Consider the following 17,454-nt stretch of genomic DNA (forward strand, 5'->3'; position numbering starts at 1 on the left):
TAAGAAAAACTCACTCACAACCACTAAAAGGTTGTAATTAAACAATGATTTGGTCTGAGATACTAATATGATCAATCTAAATACTTTTTAGTATTGATAATGATTCTAAAACACTTGTTGCTATCGCTATTCTAATTCTGTGACTCCATTTTCAGCCACAGGCAGATTTGAACTGACGGATTTGAAACCTGAATCAACTTACGCAATTGTACTCACTGCAATTGGTGAAGGAGGAAAGCAAGCAAGCACTGAAGTAATGAGCTGTACAACACCAGGAAACTGTAAGTAGTTATTAGTTGGATAAAGCGTTATTGGAACCATGGATCGTTTTGCCTAATTCTTTTCTGTGTAACTATTGGAATAAAACGATTTTGAATTGCAGTATTTGAAGATTATTACTCATATTTTTTTATTTAATTGCTGCGGTCCTGGGATTTAATTTGCAATTTTGAATTGAATCCATTCAATGATCAGAAAACAAATTTCTGTATACATTCATCTGAAATTGCATCAGTTTTATTATTATTATCATAATGTTGAAAGAGATCATTAGTGTATGTGATCTGCACAGACTTTCTCAGACGCAAAGTGAACTTATTGACAATTCTTTAGCATTTTCAACTGACTTTCATATGAACTTGCTTGCGTTAGCTCAATTAATATTGTTACAACATCAAATATGCTATCAAATCCTTCATGGTTTCTATCAACCCCCTCCTAATTCCAATAATCCAATCCAATTTTGGAACCATTTCAAGAAAAAAACCAGCAAATATTTTATTCATTGTTGCAGTACCTGGGCCACCCAACAGACTTGTCTTCCAAGTGTTATCACCATCATCACTGCAATGTTCATGGGGAGAACCAGCAAATCCGAATGGTACTATCACATCATATGAAGTCATGTATCAACTACTTGACAGTAAGTATTAGATATAATTTTTTTTTTTCGAAATAGTTATTACTTTCATTTTGAAACTATTGATTCAACAACCTTCTGAAATAACATATTTTTTGTTCAGAATCTAAGAATGAACCCCCAGTTCTTGTAAGAATTCCAGACGGACATTACAGATCTCTCTTAGTTGAAGATTTGAGAGAAAATGAACCTTATAAATACAGTGTTCGTGCTAAAAATCAATGGGGATATGGTGAATTTAGACATGCAGATATGAAGATTGAACATGTTGGTACTAGACCTCCATCTGGTAAGTAATCTACCGATAATTGATGGAAATTTAAATGCTTATTATCATTGGTTTGTATACACTAATGCTGTGTTAATAAAAGTACATGACAATTGAAAGCATGTCCGTGAAGTCTAGGAAAATTTTGGCCCACTTCCTGTTAAGAAATGTTATGACTTCTGCAATATTGTGAACTTTGACCGGTGTTTATTGATGCTTGAAGATGGGTTGTAATAAATTTAAATCTAGCTCCGAAGTATGAGAAAATATAATTTTGATAAGAAAAAATTTGGCGTATGCAAGCTTGTGTTGATAGACTGTTACTAACACTTATAGTAGAACTTAATGCTTTCTCAGTTCCTGCAGAAAGTTTTGGAATATGATGGGATTTATTAATAAGAATTATAAAAAGCACAACATTTTCTTTTGATTGGTGAACATATTTCCTGTTATAGACAGATGAATATAAAATAAACAACCTCCATAGAATCAGACTAGAGTAGATTTTATATTTTGATATTTTATTTAGCTCTTTTCCTTGATGCGAATGACACAACTTACATTCAACAACAAGAAGAATTCATTCGTCAACAACAACAACAGTCACAAAAACAACAGCAATCGCAACAACTACAATTACAACAAAGTCAACAAAGGCGTCAAGTTGAACAAAGAGGAGCAGCTGGTGGTGATATGCAAGTTCAGGTGAATAACGCTAGACAATGCAAAAACAGCGTCATTTAGAGATTTTAGAAATATAAATTTTCCACATCTTTTGTAATTTTTATTTTATTATATGGCACAAATCAAGTTTTTCTACAATAAATATAATGTTTATGATAAGTTTTTAATTAAAAGCTATGATTCATTTTTGTACTGATTTTATTTTACAAATATATTATATATAAAGAAAGATAGTTAACAATACACTTTCCTGTTTTAATCATTGCTAAATTATCAGTATATATGATCTTTGTGTGTATGTAATTCCTTTTGTTTGAGCCCATCTCAAAATTAGTAGCATTAATGTACTGTGGCACCGATGCTGTCTGTTTTATTATTTATGCCCATTATGAACCTTCATTCATATTCATAATGAGTTGTCTGTCATGCTTAAAATATTAACCCTAAATTCCTCTGCTAGTCATTTATTTATATTTTAGGAGTGGTATTTTATGTGTTATGCTACCTCTATTTTTCAATCATGTATTCACTAATTAAATTCCATATCACATTTCAACAGGTTTCAGCAACTGAATATGCACCTACTGATGAAATCACAACCACACAAATGACAAAGACAAGAGTTACAAGGTTTGTGTTATAGGATTTTCATTATTATCTCAGGGAGAGAAATGTGAATATGATGACTTTTTCATATGGTGAACCACAGCCCCTCACCCTGTCACCAGTCCATGCCGTTAATGCAAACAGTTACCCAGTTATTCGTTTCAGATACATGGACTGTATGGTGATGCAAGTTGTGACCAACCAGCAGTTATGTAAACTACCTTATGACAGCGTCCAGTAACCCTCTTGCATATGATTATATCCCACGAGCCTCGAACTAGTGCGATGGAAAGCGTGTTTCTAACGTTTAGCACGATGCTTGAATATTGCAAGAAGATTCATAACAATTTTATTTACCACTTCTTTTAACTTTAGATATCGACATAAAGAAGGTCAAGCAGAACCAGAAGTGAAAACAATGGAATTTGATGGAAGATTATCACAACAAGAACTTCAAAAAATGGCAGAAGAAGGAGGCAGATTAGAAGTAATTTATCTTTTTACATTTCAAATATCAAACCCAAAATAAAAATCACTTCTTATTTTATTTTCATGCAATTTTGCTCAAAGCAAGGGCCCTAGAAATAGTGATAGAAAAGTTACAATGGACCACAGATGCTCTGACAGCTGTATGAGATTCTCCCTGGGGAAATAGTGATTGACTTAATATTTGAAAAATTTTAGCTGGGCTAGGTTTATTTGACCCTTTCGAACCAGGAAGATCAGCTTTTTCAGAAATAGTAGCTTAACATATCAGTAGCTACCTGACCAGTTTATTTCTATCAAAAAATTCCTCTTTTCTGAACTAATTTTTCATTCAATAAATCTTTCACAGAGAACACGGTCCCCTCTCCAGGTAATTTGAGAATTGAATATTGGAGTGTTATATTTTTTGTAACTGTGAATGAGATGCACAAAAATATATTTTGACACTATTCTTGTTTTTGTTCTATTTCTTCAATTTTGTATTATTTCTCGTTATGTGCTGTATTTGTGCTGCACAAAAACTTTCCTAGAAATTGTTGTTGTCGTAATGAGCATGTCATTAAGTGTCAGAAAACAAATACAGTAAAAAAAATTGTGATTTTTATAAACTAGTTTAAGAAATATGATTTTTTGACTGTATGATTTTGATAAAGTATTATTTGTTTTCTGGCATGCATTCAATATTGAATTTATATCAGTGTTTCTGGCAAGCAGCAAGCTGTGTTGCAATATTTTTTGGGCAACAAATATAAAATTTTCAACTTGACTTCAACTTGAATATTTTTGTAGTATAAGTCCATGAAAACAATTTTATTTTGTGTTATTTCCGAACATAAATTGAATTTTAATGTAAAAATAATCTTCAAAATAATCCACTTTCTTGATTTTTTTATATAAATATTCAACATGAAATGATCAAAATTTTAAAATAAATTATGAATGTATCACTATTTATCACATTATCAATAACTAACATAAAATTACTCAACAAACCTATTTATATTTATTACTAAAGGTGCAAGTTGTTACCTACAACACCACACAAAGGAAGCAGACTGGCGGAGGAATGCAAAGTTATCAAGAAGTAGATTCCGGACAGTATAGTCAACAACAACAGCAACAATATCGTTATCAAGAAATGGATCCAGAATATCGAAGCGATTCTAGAAAAGAAGTTCATCAAGATGTTGAAGAGTTTACGGATGTTCAAGAAAGCAAAGAGGGTGATGCAGATGTAAGTAAAATAATCTTAAGCATATTTCTGCGTTTGCTCAAAATAAGTTACCGATGACCACATCCTAAACGCCAAGAGATACTGTGAATATACATATTCATGATGATGCATTATCTGTTATTAAGTACCGATTAATTTTTTGAAGAACCTTTGTTCAACACAAGGTACTCACTCAGTCAGTACACACTTCGAAGATTGATCTCGGAGTGTGAAGATACCGGAGATCATTCAATCACCAAGGGATTAATTAATAAAACTCGTATAAACTGTGATTCAGCTTGACTATTGACTTATGGTGTTGGACTGTTCAATACCAGTTGTTTGTTTATTGGCCTTTGACCCTGTATAGAAGCATCTTCAAAATCATATATTTCACCATCTCTGCATTTCGTTAACTAGGCCATCAATATACTGACATTATCTTTTCTTTACAGGTCACAACAATTACAAAGACATACAAAACAACAACTACAGAACGTCAGCATGATACCAGATCCGGAGTTCGAAAAGTTGTGCTCAGTCCACAACCGAAAAAATGAGAAAGAAAATTTAAAGACTCCGACTACAAAATTTGTATCTAATCATTGTAAACCCTATTTTAAAATTTCAGTAATGGTTCCAATTGCACTTAAGCCATGATATTGGTACACAATGTATTTGTTATTGAGATGTAATATATTTCAAATTAAATATAAACTATTTTGAATGGATAAACTTCAGTTGGAAGATATGAATAAGAATAACTTGACACTATTCATGGTATAAAAGTGTCATTTTTTTAATAATACTATAACGTGAGATATCTTTTTTAATAACTATTGAGTTTTTTTTTAACTCGCAAGCCGTATAGCCTGTCTTTTGTGTCAGCTAGGTCAAATTTATATATATTGGTGAAAAACAACTGTTGAAACATACGGTTTTGTTACAATTAGACTCTTGAAAAAAATTTGAATTAACATTTTCCTATTATTTTTCTATAATGCTACTCATATTTTCAAAATTTGATTTTGGAATTTTTTAATTATGAAACCACTTCGCCATTTTGGGTTAAAAATGAACACTTTTTATAGTCAATTTTTTCATAATGCCTTGTATAAGTGCCTAAATCTATGTTTCTTGCCTTATATAATTACAATATATGGCAACTCAAATTGTAAATGAAAATGAACTTTATTTTTGAAATTTTATAATTGTATTCAGTAATTTGAATAATTTTTTGCAAGAATAACTGAATTGTAATTTTTTCATTTTTTTTTTTCTGTATTCAAATTTATCATGATTTTTCAGAGAATAACAAGTATATATATAAAAAAAATTAAATAACATTGAAAATGCATCAATTATTCTGTCAACATGAATTAGGTTTTTTATACTATACTCAATTTTCGTTTCAAGGGCTGTTTGCATTAGGTTGAATTACTACTGAATTTTATTAAATTTATGCTTTTTTATAACAGTGTGATTTAAGTTTCGAAAATACAAAAATTTTGTTTTATTCCATCGTCAACAAAAGTGTTTTTATTTAGAAAATTCACTCTAAAAAACAGTTTTAGTACACATTACATTTTTCTGTATATTTACATTTTTGTATTATTTGGGGTGCGATTGAACATAATATAAATCATTTGTGTAAGTTTTGAAAAAAATCAGATCTATTTTTTCTCTAAAAATTAAGTATTGAAAAATTCATATATTAAATCAAAAATATAAATATATTTTCATCTTATCTTGATTTAAAAACTTTGAACCTGGAAATTATCATCATCATTATATCTTTTATTTTCAACCATATTACACCACACTTGTTTTGCTTGTAACTTGCTATTATTCATTTTGTTTTATGCTTCGTATATACTGCTATATTGCATGCTTATTTTTCATCTAATGTGCATGTACTGCGGTGTCAAAATAAACTTCTAAAACGAAAGAATTGTATTTTATAAATCTTGTCTAGAAGGTCGGCGGAAATACGCGTTGCAATAGTGTTTCCATATGTTATAAAAAAAAGTGTTTTTGTGAAAAATAGAACAGCTAATAATAATTGGGCAAAATAAAATATTGGTTCGAGAAGAAGTTTGAAAAAATGAATTAATAGCTCCCAGGGTATCATACCCACAAATAGCATCATCCGATTTGAAAAAGGTAAAATGAGTATAAAGAATTATCGAACGAAAAAATATGTTTATGATTGAAAATCAAATGTTAAGTATCACACATATATATATATATATAAAATTTACAGTTTAATCGAATTTTCTGCCTCTTGATAAGGATTATATATTCATATCTCGGGAATGAATTAGACAAGTAGAAATAAATATTGATTGAAAATTAGGCAAAACATGTTAATATCTTAACGATTTACTAACAGTAAAATTACGTGTTCAGGTTATTCGTGGGATTCGTCACGTTCCGAATATACTTGAAGTGTTGAAAAACAATAACAGTAGCTTTGGATTGTATCTAATAGCCCGAGATTCGGGTTGTTTCTCTCCGGCGATTGGTCAAAATTGCCGAAAAACAACAAGCCCACAAACGTATCGTTGACGTGTTGCTGAAAAGGCATTTTTAATTTCAAATTTAATAATCAGCATTCAAAACCTCAATATTGACCTTGTTATAATAAAACCTCTATAAAATATGGGTCGCGACAATGGTGGCTTGAGAATAGGTTCATGCGATTGCAAAAATGGTAACTTATTTGCTGTTCTAAACTTTGTTTAATCGCCGATAGAAAACTAACAATGGTTAGCGTTTTGTTTGATCTTCAGCCGGCAAGCAAGCAGCTTCATAATTGAGTCTAGTGATAATGTTAAAAAAACTAATAGAAATCATTCGACGCGGACAGCACATATAACGTCTGTGCTAATAAAGTAGAGACATAGAAGTGTAAAGCAGTCTAGGATCAGTATATTTTGTGAGATGACATGGCCTGTGTGTTTCATGAGCATTGAATTGAAGGATGTTGACCAAATTTATTTTCTGACGCAAAATGTTTAGCACATTGTGGGACTGGGCGCATATTAAAAAAAAACATTTAAAAAAAAGCCGTTGCTGAGCTGCATATAAAACGCTATCTGCGTGCCTTAATTCGGTCGGAGTCCAAAATCGAGTTGGAAACGGTTCATATTTGAAGCTTTTGAGATATCGTGAGTTTTACAGTAACTCACATGCAAAAATCTTCAGTATAGGAATCCTATCAAGCAATTTTGCAGCCTCGAATTTTCATCGCCGCAACATTGCCGTGTCGACCAGTAAATGGGTTATATTGGTGTGCATTGCTGACTGTGCAAATCATGAAAAATCGCCATTGTTGTTTGGACACAACGTTCATATGTGGACAATCGAATATATTGACTTACGAGTATAACGTAGATCGACGTACGAATATGTCATAATAGCAAACATGGCCGCTCGACCACAACAACTGTGCGGTTCGTCACGTACGCTTATTGTCGACATCGCCATATTTCCAGAATAACGATTACCGCAGTCGATGCCGATATGCCTGCCGTCGCATTGTTGCATCAGCATGCATACGCGAGTTATTCTGTTCAACTGTTTGCTGATCTAACGTACACAACAACCTAGAAACGACTAGTCAAAGTAGTTTACCACTGGGCCACATCATATAGGTACAGAAACAGTTTCAGTAAAGAACAATCGGGAACATAGTCTTTGCTATGTATGCTCGCAGTTGAACGAGGTCGTTATTTTATTGAATTTCATATTTACCGAAAATATCTAGATTGATATCTTTGCGTTGTCCAGAATCAGTAATCAAAAAATACTGTACGCGTCTGCGATCAACGTACCGTAGGTGGCGTAGTAAGTAGCCTGGAAATATTGAAAAGATTAGCAATCGATCTACCCCGGTTTGGCGCCACAAAGTACGTAAACATCACTAATTTTTACGAACAGCTAGAGTCGGGTTATTGAGATCAAAATCGTCGCTGCACTAATTACCGACATGTCTCCGGTTTCAAATGCAATATTAATATCCTTCCTCTGAAGTAAAACGAGCATTATTCCAAGCCACATGTTTTATTCATCTAACAGAAAGCGATTATAATTTAAAGCCGTCTACCAACGGCGGTTAAAATCTATTTGACGAGGGATATGCAATGTACAGTGTAGTCTGTAGTGTAATATGACGCGACAATCAATTTTGTGTGCGTAAATATGCACTGTAGTGGAGTATATAAGGGCGTGTGAGCAGCACCTACCACCGCAAGGTTTACCTTTGAAGAGTAGTCTAGATACGGCCCCTGATTTATAAATTTCAGTGTTAGCTATACTCCATAAACTTAAGTTACTAACCATTCGCGATCTGACAAAGTCTCAGTTTTATTTAAAGGTTACATTTCCCGTCCCTTGTAATATTAAATATGATTTAAATTAATTTGATTAGGAGGTGTAGAGGTAATTATTTGCCGTATGAAAAGACATCTGTAGACCTACGTCGTTTGTGTATTGCGTGCCGTGAAATTTATTAGGAATAACAACTAGTTTCAGACATTTTTGTCGATTTATTCGTACTTTAATGCACAAGTTAATTAGAGGGGATATCCACCGCCCGCTGATTTTGTTCGCCATTTCTGGCCATTTAAAAGTACATTTTGTTTAATAAGACGTATCTCTTTTTGATCCAAACAATATCAGAATTATTTCTGATGTTGTCTTTGAGTATGTGGATATGAAATATTACTAAGTAAGTTTCCAAATATTCAAATTATATATTTTCTAGGCAAAATTTGTAGAATATAAAAGGAGGCAGAAATAGAAATTACAAAAATGGCAGAATACACCGAACTCGAAAACCAGGAAGAAGACGGAGGTTTAAGAATCATGGTTTGCGTTGACGGGAGCAACCACGCTGATGCAGCTTTCGATTTTTACGTGGGAAATTTCCATAGACCAGAAAACAGAGTAATATTTATCCACGTGGCAAATTTAATCATGCCGTCGAATATCTACACCGGCGGAATGGGTGTTATGATACCCTCAGGTCCTTCTCAAGACGATGTCCAAAAAGAACGAAAACGAGTCAAAGAGCTGAAAGAAAAATACCACGAAAAATGCGTGCAAATGGGGGTCAAAAAACACGAGTTTGTGGCTTTTATGGAAGGAGATCATGGACTTGGAGCAACCATTGTCGACGCAGCAAAGAAGCGCAGTGTAAATACTATCGTGTGCGGGTGCAGAGGTCTTGGGGCCATAAGAAGAACCATACTTGGATCTGTGAGCGACTACGTTCTTCATCATAGCCATGTTCCAACTCTGATTTGCCCGAAAAAGTCCCGGAACTGATTTTTAACATATTAATGAAACGCAGAGATGAGTGTTCACTATATTTTCTTCGACTGTTAAAGGGAATTGTGCTTATATTATGTGCTTGTCCATTTAAAGTGATGAATTTGAAATGGGTTGTGGTTGTATAAATTGATGAAGTAAGTTTTATTTTATTAAACCACATCAGTCATAAATTCTAAATTGATATTCATTAGCAATTTATTGCCTAATCTGCTAGTATGTTAGGGAGACTGTAATTCACCATAAATTGCACTCGCGTCTTAATATATACCCAAATCCTTATTGTATACTAAGCATATTTAACAAGATCATGAATCTGCGTTGCGGACTCTGAATTTTATCGTGGTATTAGCAAATTTTCGTTGATTTATATATTGCAAAACATCACTGAATTCATTACTTTTTATCTTCGTATCTGCAATGATCGTGACAATATGACAATACAGCTTCAAAATCCTGCTCTTTCTTAGATAGAGAAAATAATTAAAAGCACTTCCGACTTATAGATGATGATATCCATGAGAAATTATTTTTTTGTTAATAAATTCATCTTAGGCCTATTTACACTGACAAAGAAAAAAGGTGATAAAATGTAATATTTTCATCACGCTCCCTTTTTGAAATGACAATTTTTTGAAGCCCGGCAAACAATTTGGGCGCATACCTTTCTATAATTACATCCTCGAAAATTAATTTGATGAATATATCGTACAATTTGAAAATTTGTAACAATGATGATTTGGATAAATTTTATTTCTTCGATGATTTTTCAGATTAATAAATCGTGCTAAGTTACTGACTCCTACAATCCGATACTTACATCGTAATGTTTGTTACTCGAATATCTGTGATAAACCTTTTTTTGTCTTATTGCACCTCATTCTATTTTACCCGTGATATTGAACTGTGCAAACTGCAAATACCATTCTAGTTTTTTTTATACCATTTGTTCAGACCGTATTTTTTCGCATGCTATCAGTAATTGAGTATTATGTGTTTGGAAATAAAAATCAATTTTAAAAAAACAACGTCAATAAGGTGATTTGTTTATTTTGTACTCAATTTGATTGTTTTATTGTTTCAGAATTTTGCAGTTACCTTAGATTAATTTGGTGTCTAAAAAAGCGGAGTTTTGGGAACTAATCTCTGCCAACTGAGTGTCAAAAAATGGACACAATTTTACAACGGTATACTCGATATACGAACAAATATAAAAATTTAGCAAGCATCTGAACTACCCGACTCCAAGGCATTATAATATCCGACTCCGGGTTGACAAATATTTGACGCCAACTACAGCACTAACAACAGAGTTCAGAAATCTCTGGCACTGAGAAACTCCTTTAAATTTTAGTAAATAATTTCGACTCAAAGTTCGTTCAGCAACTCCGAATATGTGAGAATTTTGTCTCCTTGACCACAGACCTGGTTATAGTGGCAACAAGTATATATATATATCGATTACAAACTGGTGTCCTCACAAATGTTCTGATTGCATGTGGATTGGATTTAATCCAACATTAATTTAAGGTGTAAGAACCACATATATTTCGATGCCGGTTAAACGTATAGGTAAACACTAACACGAGCATGATGCGTTTATTTACTCTGAGAATTCTATCATATAAAGTAGAAATATGTGGCGACATAAAAGTTTGGCGTTGAACGTTTGTTTGATGTTTAATCTATATTGACTCAGTCAAACCATTTACTATTCAGATAAGAGATGATGTACTAATGACTTGTCATATGTGAACCTATTAGAATAAAGGTTTTACAGCCAAATGTGTGTCTGCATGAAATTTTATCCTTTTTATATGTATATATATCTATATAGCTTGTATATATAGTGGTGGACGTATAGATTAATTTCAGATTGACTTAGATCGAACTTTAGCTGAGCCACGACGATCATTTAGCTGTTAGCAGAGCTGTGCGGCCTGTTTTTGCTGGTATTGGGACTTAACAGGAGTCGTGATTTCAAATAAATTCCTCGCCTGGACCAAAATTAAATTCCGAAATTCCCCGATTCTGTAATTTAAGTAAAATTGAAATAAAACAGCTTCCAACGCTAAGGTTTCAATAGGAAAAATTTTGTTATCATAGGGGCCTGCCTGAAGTGTAATGAACGTCCAATTTTTCCAAACCTGAGTCAGAAGCCAAAGTTTGAGTCAAAATTATAACCAACCCGGACTCAAGTTTTTCTCTGGCTCGAGGTCATATAGAATGTTTTCTCATCAGTCCTGGTTTTGAATTATTCTGAACTAGAACTTGTTATTAACTTATAATACAGATTTTAAAATAAAATATAAATCAGCAAAAGCATACAAAATGGCGGAACAAAATGAACCTGCAACTGGAGACGAAGGAGTGATAAAGATCATGGTTTGCGTTGACGGGAGCAAGCACGCTGAAACAGCATTTAAATTCTATGTTCAGCAATTCCACAAACCCGAAAACAAAGTTATTTTCATGCATGTTGCAAAACTGGTGATGCATTCGCATGTTTACACCGGTGCAATGGGAGTAGTACTACCAGAGGTTCCAACCAAAGATGAAGTAGAAAAAGAGAAAAAGCGGGCAAAAGAATTAAAGGAAAAATTTCACAAGTTTTGCGAGGAACTGGGAGTCCCAAAACATGAATTTGTGACGATAATGGAAGGAGAAGGAGGGCTTGGAGCTACAATCGTTGCTGCGGCAAAGAGGCGTAGTGTATCTTCGATCATTTGTGGATGCAGAGGTCTTGGGGCCATAAGAAGAACCATACTTGGATCTGTGAGCGACTACGTTCTACATCATAGTCATGTACCAACTTTGATTTGCCCCAAAGAAACATAAACTCACAATGCAGAAGATTTATTTAGCATACAGAAGCTTGGTATATTTTAATCCGAATTTATATATAACTCTTAATTTTTTCATCTCCGCATGAAAGATATATGCTGATTTTATTTTCGAAATTTTGGTGCATATGCTTAACTATTTTCCTTAGCATGTTAGCATAGTTTGAAAACAATTCATATTTGTAAATAATCAAAACTCAATTTTTTTCCTTTTTCATTTGCGAAAATTGTATTATTATGATGTGTTGACCATATACACTTTAATATTTTTGTAGTCCATGAGTCAACGTATAAGCACAAGTCCATAATATATATGTATTCTATTTTCCAAATAACCTATGATCTCATCTCGGTACGTTATCATTTTTAGAAGTAACACGAGTTGTATTGTTGCATCATGGTATATCTCTATACAAATTGAACTTCAGGATTCACTGTAGATTTTTGGCGCTCCCGAAGTATGTGCACCAAGATGGCGCACAACCGGAACCCTAACCTGGTACACATACTAGCATTCCAGCTTTAAATAGTGTTTTATCCTTTGTCACTTTGAACGTTGTAGATTTATCTTGCATTCTTTTCTCCGTGCATGACTATCAGTAATACATCGGTGATTGAGATTGATAAATAGACGGGGCTTGTTCTTGGGTTAACGTATTGCAGTACAGTATTGTTCTAATATTAGTTGTTTCGTGTTTTTGGAGTACAATTTAATATTTGCTACCTACTAATTTTTTTACAAAAAATTATCAGGGTAATTTCTGTACTTTATTATTGGATGATAATACTGATCGTTTCACTGTTTTAGCTCTCTAATAATCAATAGTTTAAAAAAGTGTTGCTAAATGACGGAGTACACGGAACTGGGAAGTCACGAAGCAACTGGAGGGTTAAAGGTCATGGTGTGCGTGGATGGGAGCCATAATTCGGAGCTGGCATTTCAATATTATTTAGATCACGTGCACAAAAATGGGAACGAAGTAGTTCTTGTCCATGTTGCTGATTTGGAAATCTACCCGTCGTCCCACATATATTCTGGAGGAATGGGGATCGGGATGCCGACGGGGACGACTCACGAAATCTTGGACAAAGCAAAGAAAAAGAACAAAATTATCGAAACAAAATTCACAACCAAGTGCGAAGATTTAGGATTACACTACACTTTTTTAGCATTGCTGGAAGGAGGTCATGGACTTGGCGCAGTTCTAGTGCAGGCTGCACATGACCATAATGTAAATGTAATTGTGATAGGGTGCAGGGGACATGGTGTGCTTCGGAGAACCATATTGGGTTCAGTGAGTGACTATGTACTGCACCATAGTCATGTTCCTACTTTGATATGTCCACAACATGAAAAAAAGTAGTAAACGAGTGCAAATTTTGTCAAAAGAGGTATAATAATCAATTGCCAAATATATATTATGTGAAATAATACTAATATGTACATACTATGATCCACTGTCGATTTCTTTTATAACGTTACATAATAAAATCCCATCAATTCTTGAGTGAATACTTCAGTACAACTTACACACGTACACATTGTCGGAAAATCAGTTTGTTCCAGAACTATCCAAGACAGACCAACTTTCACTAATTAATCAATTCCGACTAAAACATTGTTATGTTATGTCAGATATAGTCTTTTTAATAGCGTTACCAGCCTAATTCTACTGGTAGAATGATATACAAGTACAGTATACACACCTGGGAGTAAATATGGCGAATGTACTTTAAATCTACAATCTACCACCGCCCATAAGCTTCGACTACTGGATTTCAACTGGTATTTGAATGCAGCGCTATTAAAAAAAAAGAGTTGATTTGGACGAACGACCCATTACAAGTTTAGGTACCGGGATCAAATTTGTTACACGATATAAGAGCCAGTATAAAGTTGACGATTGACTCATAATTTGCGCACTGCTGATCCGATTTGCCCCAATGCCAGGTTCAGTTTGGATTACTTTTTGCAATTATTGTGGTTGCCAGATTATTGTGTTTTCAGTAAGTATCAGATTTCGAACGATCATGATTTAAAATTTGCAAACGTGGCGCCCAATATTACGACATTTTTAACTGGCATCTTGAGAACTAGTAATTACATGAAAAAGTGTTGTCGTATATGCTCAAGTAAGTAAATATACAAACATCTTAAAAGTCGAAACTACTCGTGTCAATATCAATAACTGAGTTACTCTGGTTAGATGTAAATTGAAAAGTATCAGCAAAGATTTCAATTTAATGGATATTGAAATGTTGAACTCGCGTAAAACAATAATAAATTATTTATGGCTATTCCGCAACAACTGCATGTTGAAAGCTCTTTGGATTGTAAGTGTTATGGCCGAAAAAGGAGTGCAACGGTATAAGTTAACGGTGGTATTCTAGATACTATAGAAAAGCATATAGATATAGTTTCTGAGACTACACTACTGAAAAGGTCAAGACATGGGTTAAAACTACTTATTATTTGTTTTGCAACGGGCAGAGTTTGAGAATGACTTTAAATTTACCAACACATCTTTTTTAAGACCGTATTGAGAATTTACATCGTTCAACCAATTGCCCCAAATGAAAGAATTCCTGCGTAATAGCTGATTATGGCTTGAAGGATGAGCAAGTATACATAGCAATTCCATTCTCTGTAAACCACAATTTCAATTTGGGTTGGCTGTTTGCAGTTCTATTGCGTCACGAACAGCGTTTTGAGGTTTAGGGTAGCGTAATTAATATAAGTCAGTAGTGAAACGCGTATTACTTGATGCTAAATTAGTAAATTCACAATCGTTATAAATGCCGCTACTGCATTCGTCAACGGGGTCCGAATGCAGACGGGACTGCACCGTAAACAAATGGGCATGACGGGTGTCACGTACACGTCGACAAATTGAAAAAATTTTCAGCTCAATATTCTCTAGTCTGGAATGTAACCCAACACCGACACAAAAATGTACGTTGATGAATTCGCGCATGTATACAAAATTCTGTGATGTATATTTAGTATAAATATAAAACCCACTGGAAGAAACATGTTTGGTTGTCGCATTTGTTGCGCGGAGCAGATCGCTGTTTTAGCTATAATAGGGTCGTATATGTATATGTGCGGAAAATTTGCATTGGGAAAATATTGGGTTTCACTCAGTAAGTGTCATAAGTGAATCGATAGTTTTAAATTATGATGGACATCACATCTTAAACTAATGACGTGGCTGATTCTATCTCAAGGTGCTAACAGTAAAACGGTATAATAATTTGAAGAACCACAAGTCCAGATCTCCAGTGAAGTTTTTTTTATTTTTACTTAAATCGTGTAAAAGATAATTTATTTGATTTCAGCAGTGTAATAATTGTACAAGCTATATTTGAAAGCATGTCACGACAAGAAGTTCAAGGAAAACAATTGGAAGGTTTGCGAGTCATGATTTGTGTTGATGGAAGCCATAATTCAGAAGTAGCTTTAGAACGCTACGCGGAAAAAATACACAAACCCGAAAATGAAGTCGTTCTGGTTCACGTTGCTGAATTCAATATCGCGCCTTCTCAACTTTTTCTTGGCGCAACACCACCTGTAGGAATCGGAATCACCTCACCGTCAGCTTCCACTGAGAGTGCAATTCGAGATTCTTTCGAAGATGAGAAAAGAAGAACGAAAGCAATTGAGACCAAATTTCGTAAAAAATGCAAAGACCATGGAATCAAATTTTCTTTTCTGAGATTGACAGACAGTGGACAAGGAATAGGTCAAGCAATTGTAGAAGCAGCGATAAAACATGACGTACAATTCATCGTGACAGGAACCAGGGGTCGTGGAATAGTAAGAAGAACTATTCTTGGATCTGTCAGTGAATATGTGTTGCACCATAGCCAAGTTCCAACGTTATTATGCCCCAAAGACTGTTAATTGAGAGAGATTGCGAAAACAACATTGATTTGAAACTTGCCATGGTAATTTTTTTTATGAATAACAAGTATATATTTGATTTTTAATTTTGCGCTGTCAGTGGTTGCGAATTTTTAACCACATTCGTGGATATGAATATTAATGCTGGTGACCGTACATTTGAACCCATGTGTATATCCGCGGGTTCAATCTATATGCGGGTGCTAAAACCATGGGTTAGGGTTAGTATGGGTTCAAATATCCGTAAAACAAAAAAACTTCCCATAGGTGCAATAGTATACAGGTGCAAATGTCATGGGTTCAAATGTACATGGGTTCAAATGTAATGGAACCCTTAATGCTATAATGTTAATTCTGTGTATTATCCCGAAAAAGTGTTTAAACTATTGTAAATACTTTCATTCAGAAATATGAATTTGTAGTAAATATTTCTCGCGCTAACAATAATTATCGTGAAAAATATCGTTCACTCATTTAACTAATTTGATTACCGTAATTATAATAAAAAAAATTAACGTTTATATTTATATTTTTGGGTTTCGGTGTACCGAAGGTTGAGAATCTTCTGTACAGAAAATTAGAGTAACCAAGTACAGAAAACTAAGTGAACTTTTATAATAATAAAGGTAATAAGATTTATATTTCATATTGTCACTTTTGAGACCCAGAAATGATAAGTTGCTTTGCAGGAATTTTCATTGACGATATTCAAAACGATTGACTAAATTATGAATGAAATAATTAGCACCAAATACATTATCAAAGACAAATCTTACAAAATATAAAACTATTACTTACATAAAACGACTCCATATAACAGCATAGTTCCCAAACGAGAGATATACAACCAAGGAATGACAGTAACCATAAATGCAAAACAATACAAGCTGTAGACATTGAAGCATCATAATGTTATATCGAACAATTCGAAATACATTAAATAAAAGGGGACGAAATAAACGAGACTACAAAATTTATTCGTACCACAGTGCTATGGAAATTACTGCAATTCTAAACTCCTATAACAGCGTTTCCCAGCCTTTTTTGGTCGCGGACTATTTTCTCACCGGCGAAAGCCTTGGCGTACTCAACGTACGTTTATTGCAAATGTACTCTGCGTGAAGGAGTAATAAAACCAAACAGAACAAAATTTTAACGAATTTCCAAATCGGAAATTCGCCGAAATTGCGCGTTTGT

General features: G+C 33.7%; 4 protein-coding genes across 7 annotated transcripts in view; all 4 read left to right on the forward strand.

Moving 5' to 3' along the window:
• The window catches only part of LOC120348632 (uncharacterized), a 54,801-nt gene extending 48,682 nt beyond the window's left edge, over positions 1-6,119 (forward strand). For 3 of the 4 annotated variants that reach the window (XM_078117371.1, XM_039418802.2, XM_078117384.1), the window contains 9 exons: positions 156-281; positions 794-922; positions 1,023-1,208; positions 1,717-1,892; positions 2,431-2,501; positions 2,853-2,964; positions 3,313-3,333; positions 3,979-4,197; positions 4,632-6,119. In XM_078117371.1, coding sequence (XP_077973497.1) covers positions 156-281; positions 794-922; positions 1,023-1,208; positions 1,717-1,892; positions 2,431-2,501; positions 2,853-2,964; positions 3,313-3,333; positions 3,979-4,197; positions 4,632-4,736 — 1,145 coding nt within the window. In that variant the 3' untranslated portion in view covers positions 4,737-6,119. The remainder of the gene's footprint in view (positions 1-155; positions 282-793; positions 923-1,022; positions 1,209-1,716; positions 1,893-2,430; positions 2,502-2,852; positions 2,965-3,312; positions 3,334-3,978; positions 4,198-4,631) is intronic. The other variant, XM_078117373.1, reaches the window with a different exon arrangement.
• A 2,808-nt stretch (positions 6,120-8,927) lies between these two features.
• LOC120348643 (universal stress protein YxiE-like) lies at positions 8,928-10,547 on the forward strand. The gene has a single exon (XM_039418827.2). The coding sequence runs from the start codon at positions 8,992-8,994 to the stop codon at positions 9,505-9,507; it is 516 nt and encodes a 171-aa protein (XP_039274761.2). The 5' UTR covers positions 8,928-8,991; the 3' UTR covers positions 9,508-10,547.
• A 1,294-nt stretch (positions 10,548-11,841) lies between these two features.
• On the forward strand, positions 11,842-12,348 carry LOC120348644 (putative universal stress protein SH1215). Its single transcript, XM_039418828.2, has one exon. The coding sequence runs from the start codon at positions 11,842-11,844 to the stop codon at positions 12,346-12,348; it is 507 nt and encodes a 168-aa protein (XP_039274762.2).
• Positions 12,349-15,703: 3,355 nt separating this feature from the next.
• Positions 15,704-16,905, forward strand: LOC120348642 (uncharacterized). The gene has a single exon (XM_039418826.2). The coding sequence runs from the start codon at positions 15,727-15,729 to the stop codon at positions 16,255-16,257; it is 531 nt and encodes a 176-aa protein (XP_039274760.2). The 5' UTR covers positions 15,704-15,726; the 3' UTR covers positions 16,258-16,905.
• The last annotated feature ends 549 nt before the right edge of the window (positions 16,906-17,454 follow it).

Source organism: Styela clava, chromosome 1, assembly GCF_964204865.1.
Source record: "Styela clava chromosome 1, kaStyClav1.hap1.2, whole genome shotgun sequence".
Lineage (NCBI taxonomy): Eukaryota > Metazoa > Chordata > Ascidiacea > Stolidobranchia > Styelidae > Styela > Styela clava.

What these genes read in the sequence shown, in the direction of transcription:
- LOC120348642 (XM_039418826.2), top strand. Translation starts at nt 15,727, where the DNA reads ATGTCACGACAAGAAGTTCAAGGAAAACAATTGGAAGGTTTGCGAGTC.
- LOC120348643 (XM_039418827.2), top strand. Translation starts at nt 8,992, where the DNA reads ATGGCAGAATACACCGAACTCGAAAACCAGGAAGAAGACGGAGGTTTA.
- LOC120348644 (XM_039418828.2), top strand. Translation starts at nt 11,842, where the DNA reads ATGGCGGAACAAAATGAACCTGCAACTGGAGACGAAGGAGTGATAAAG.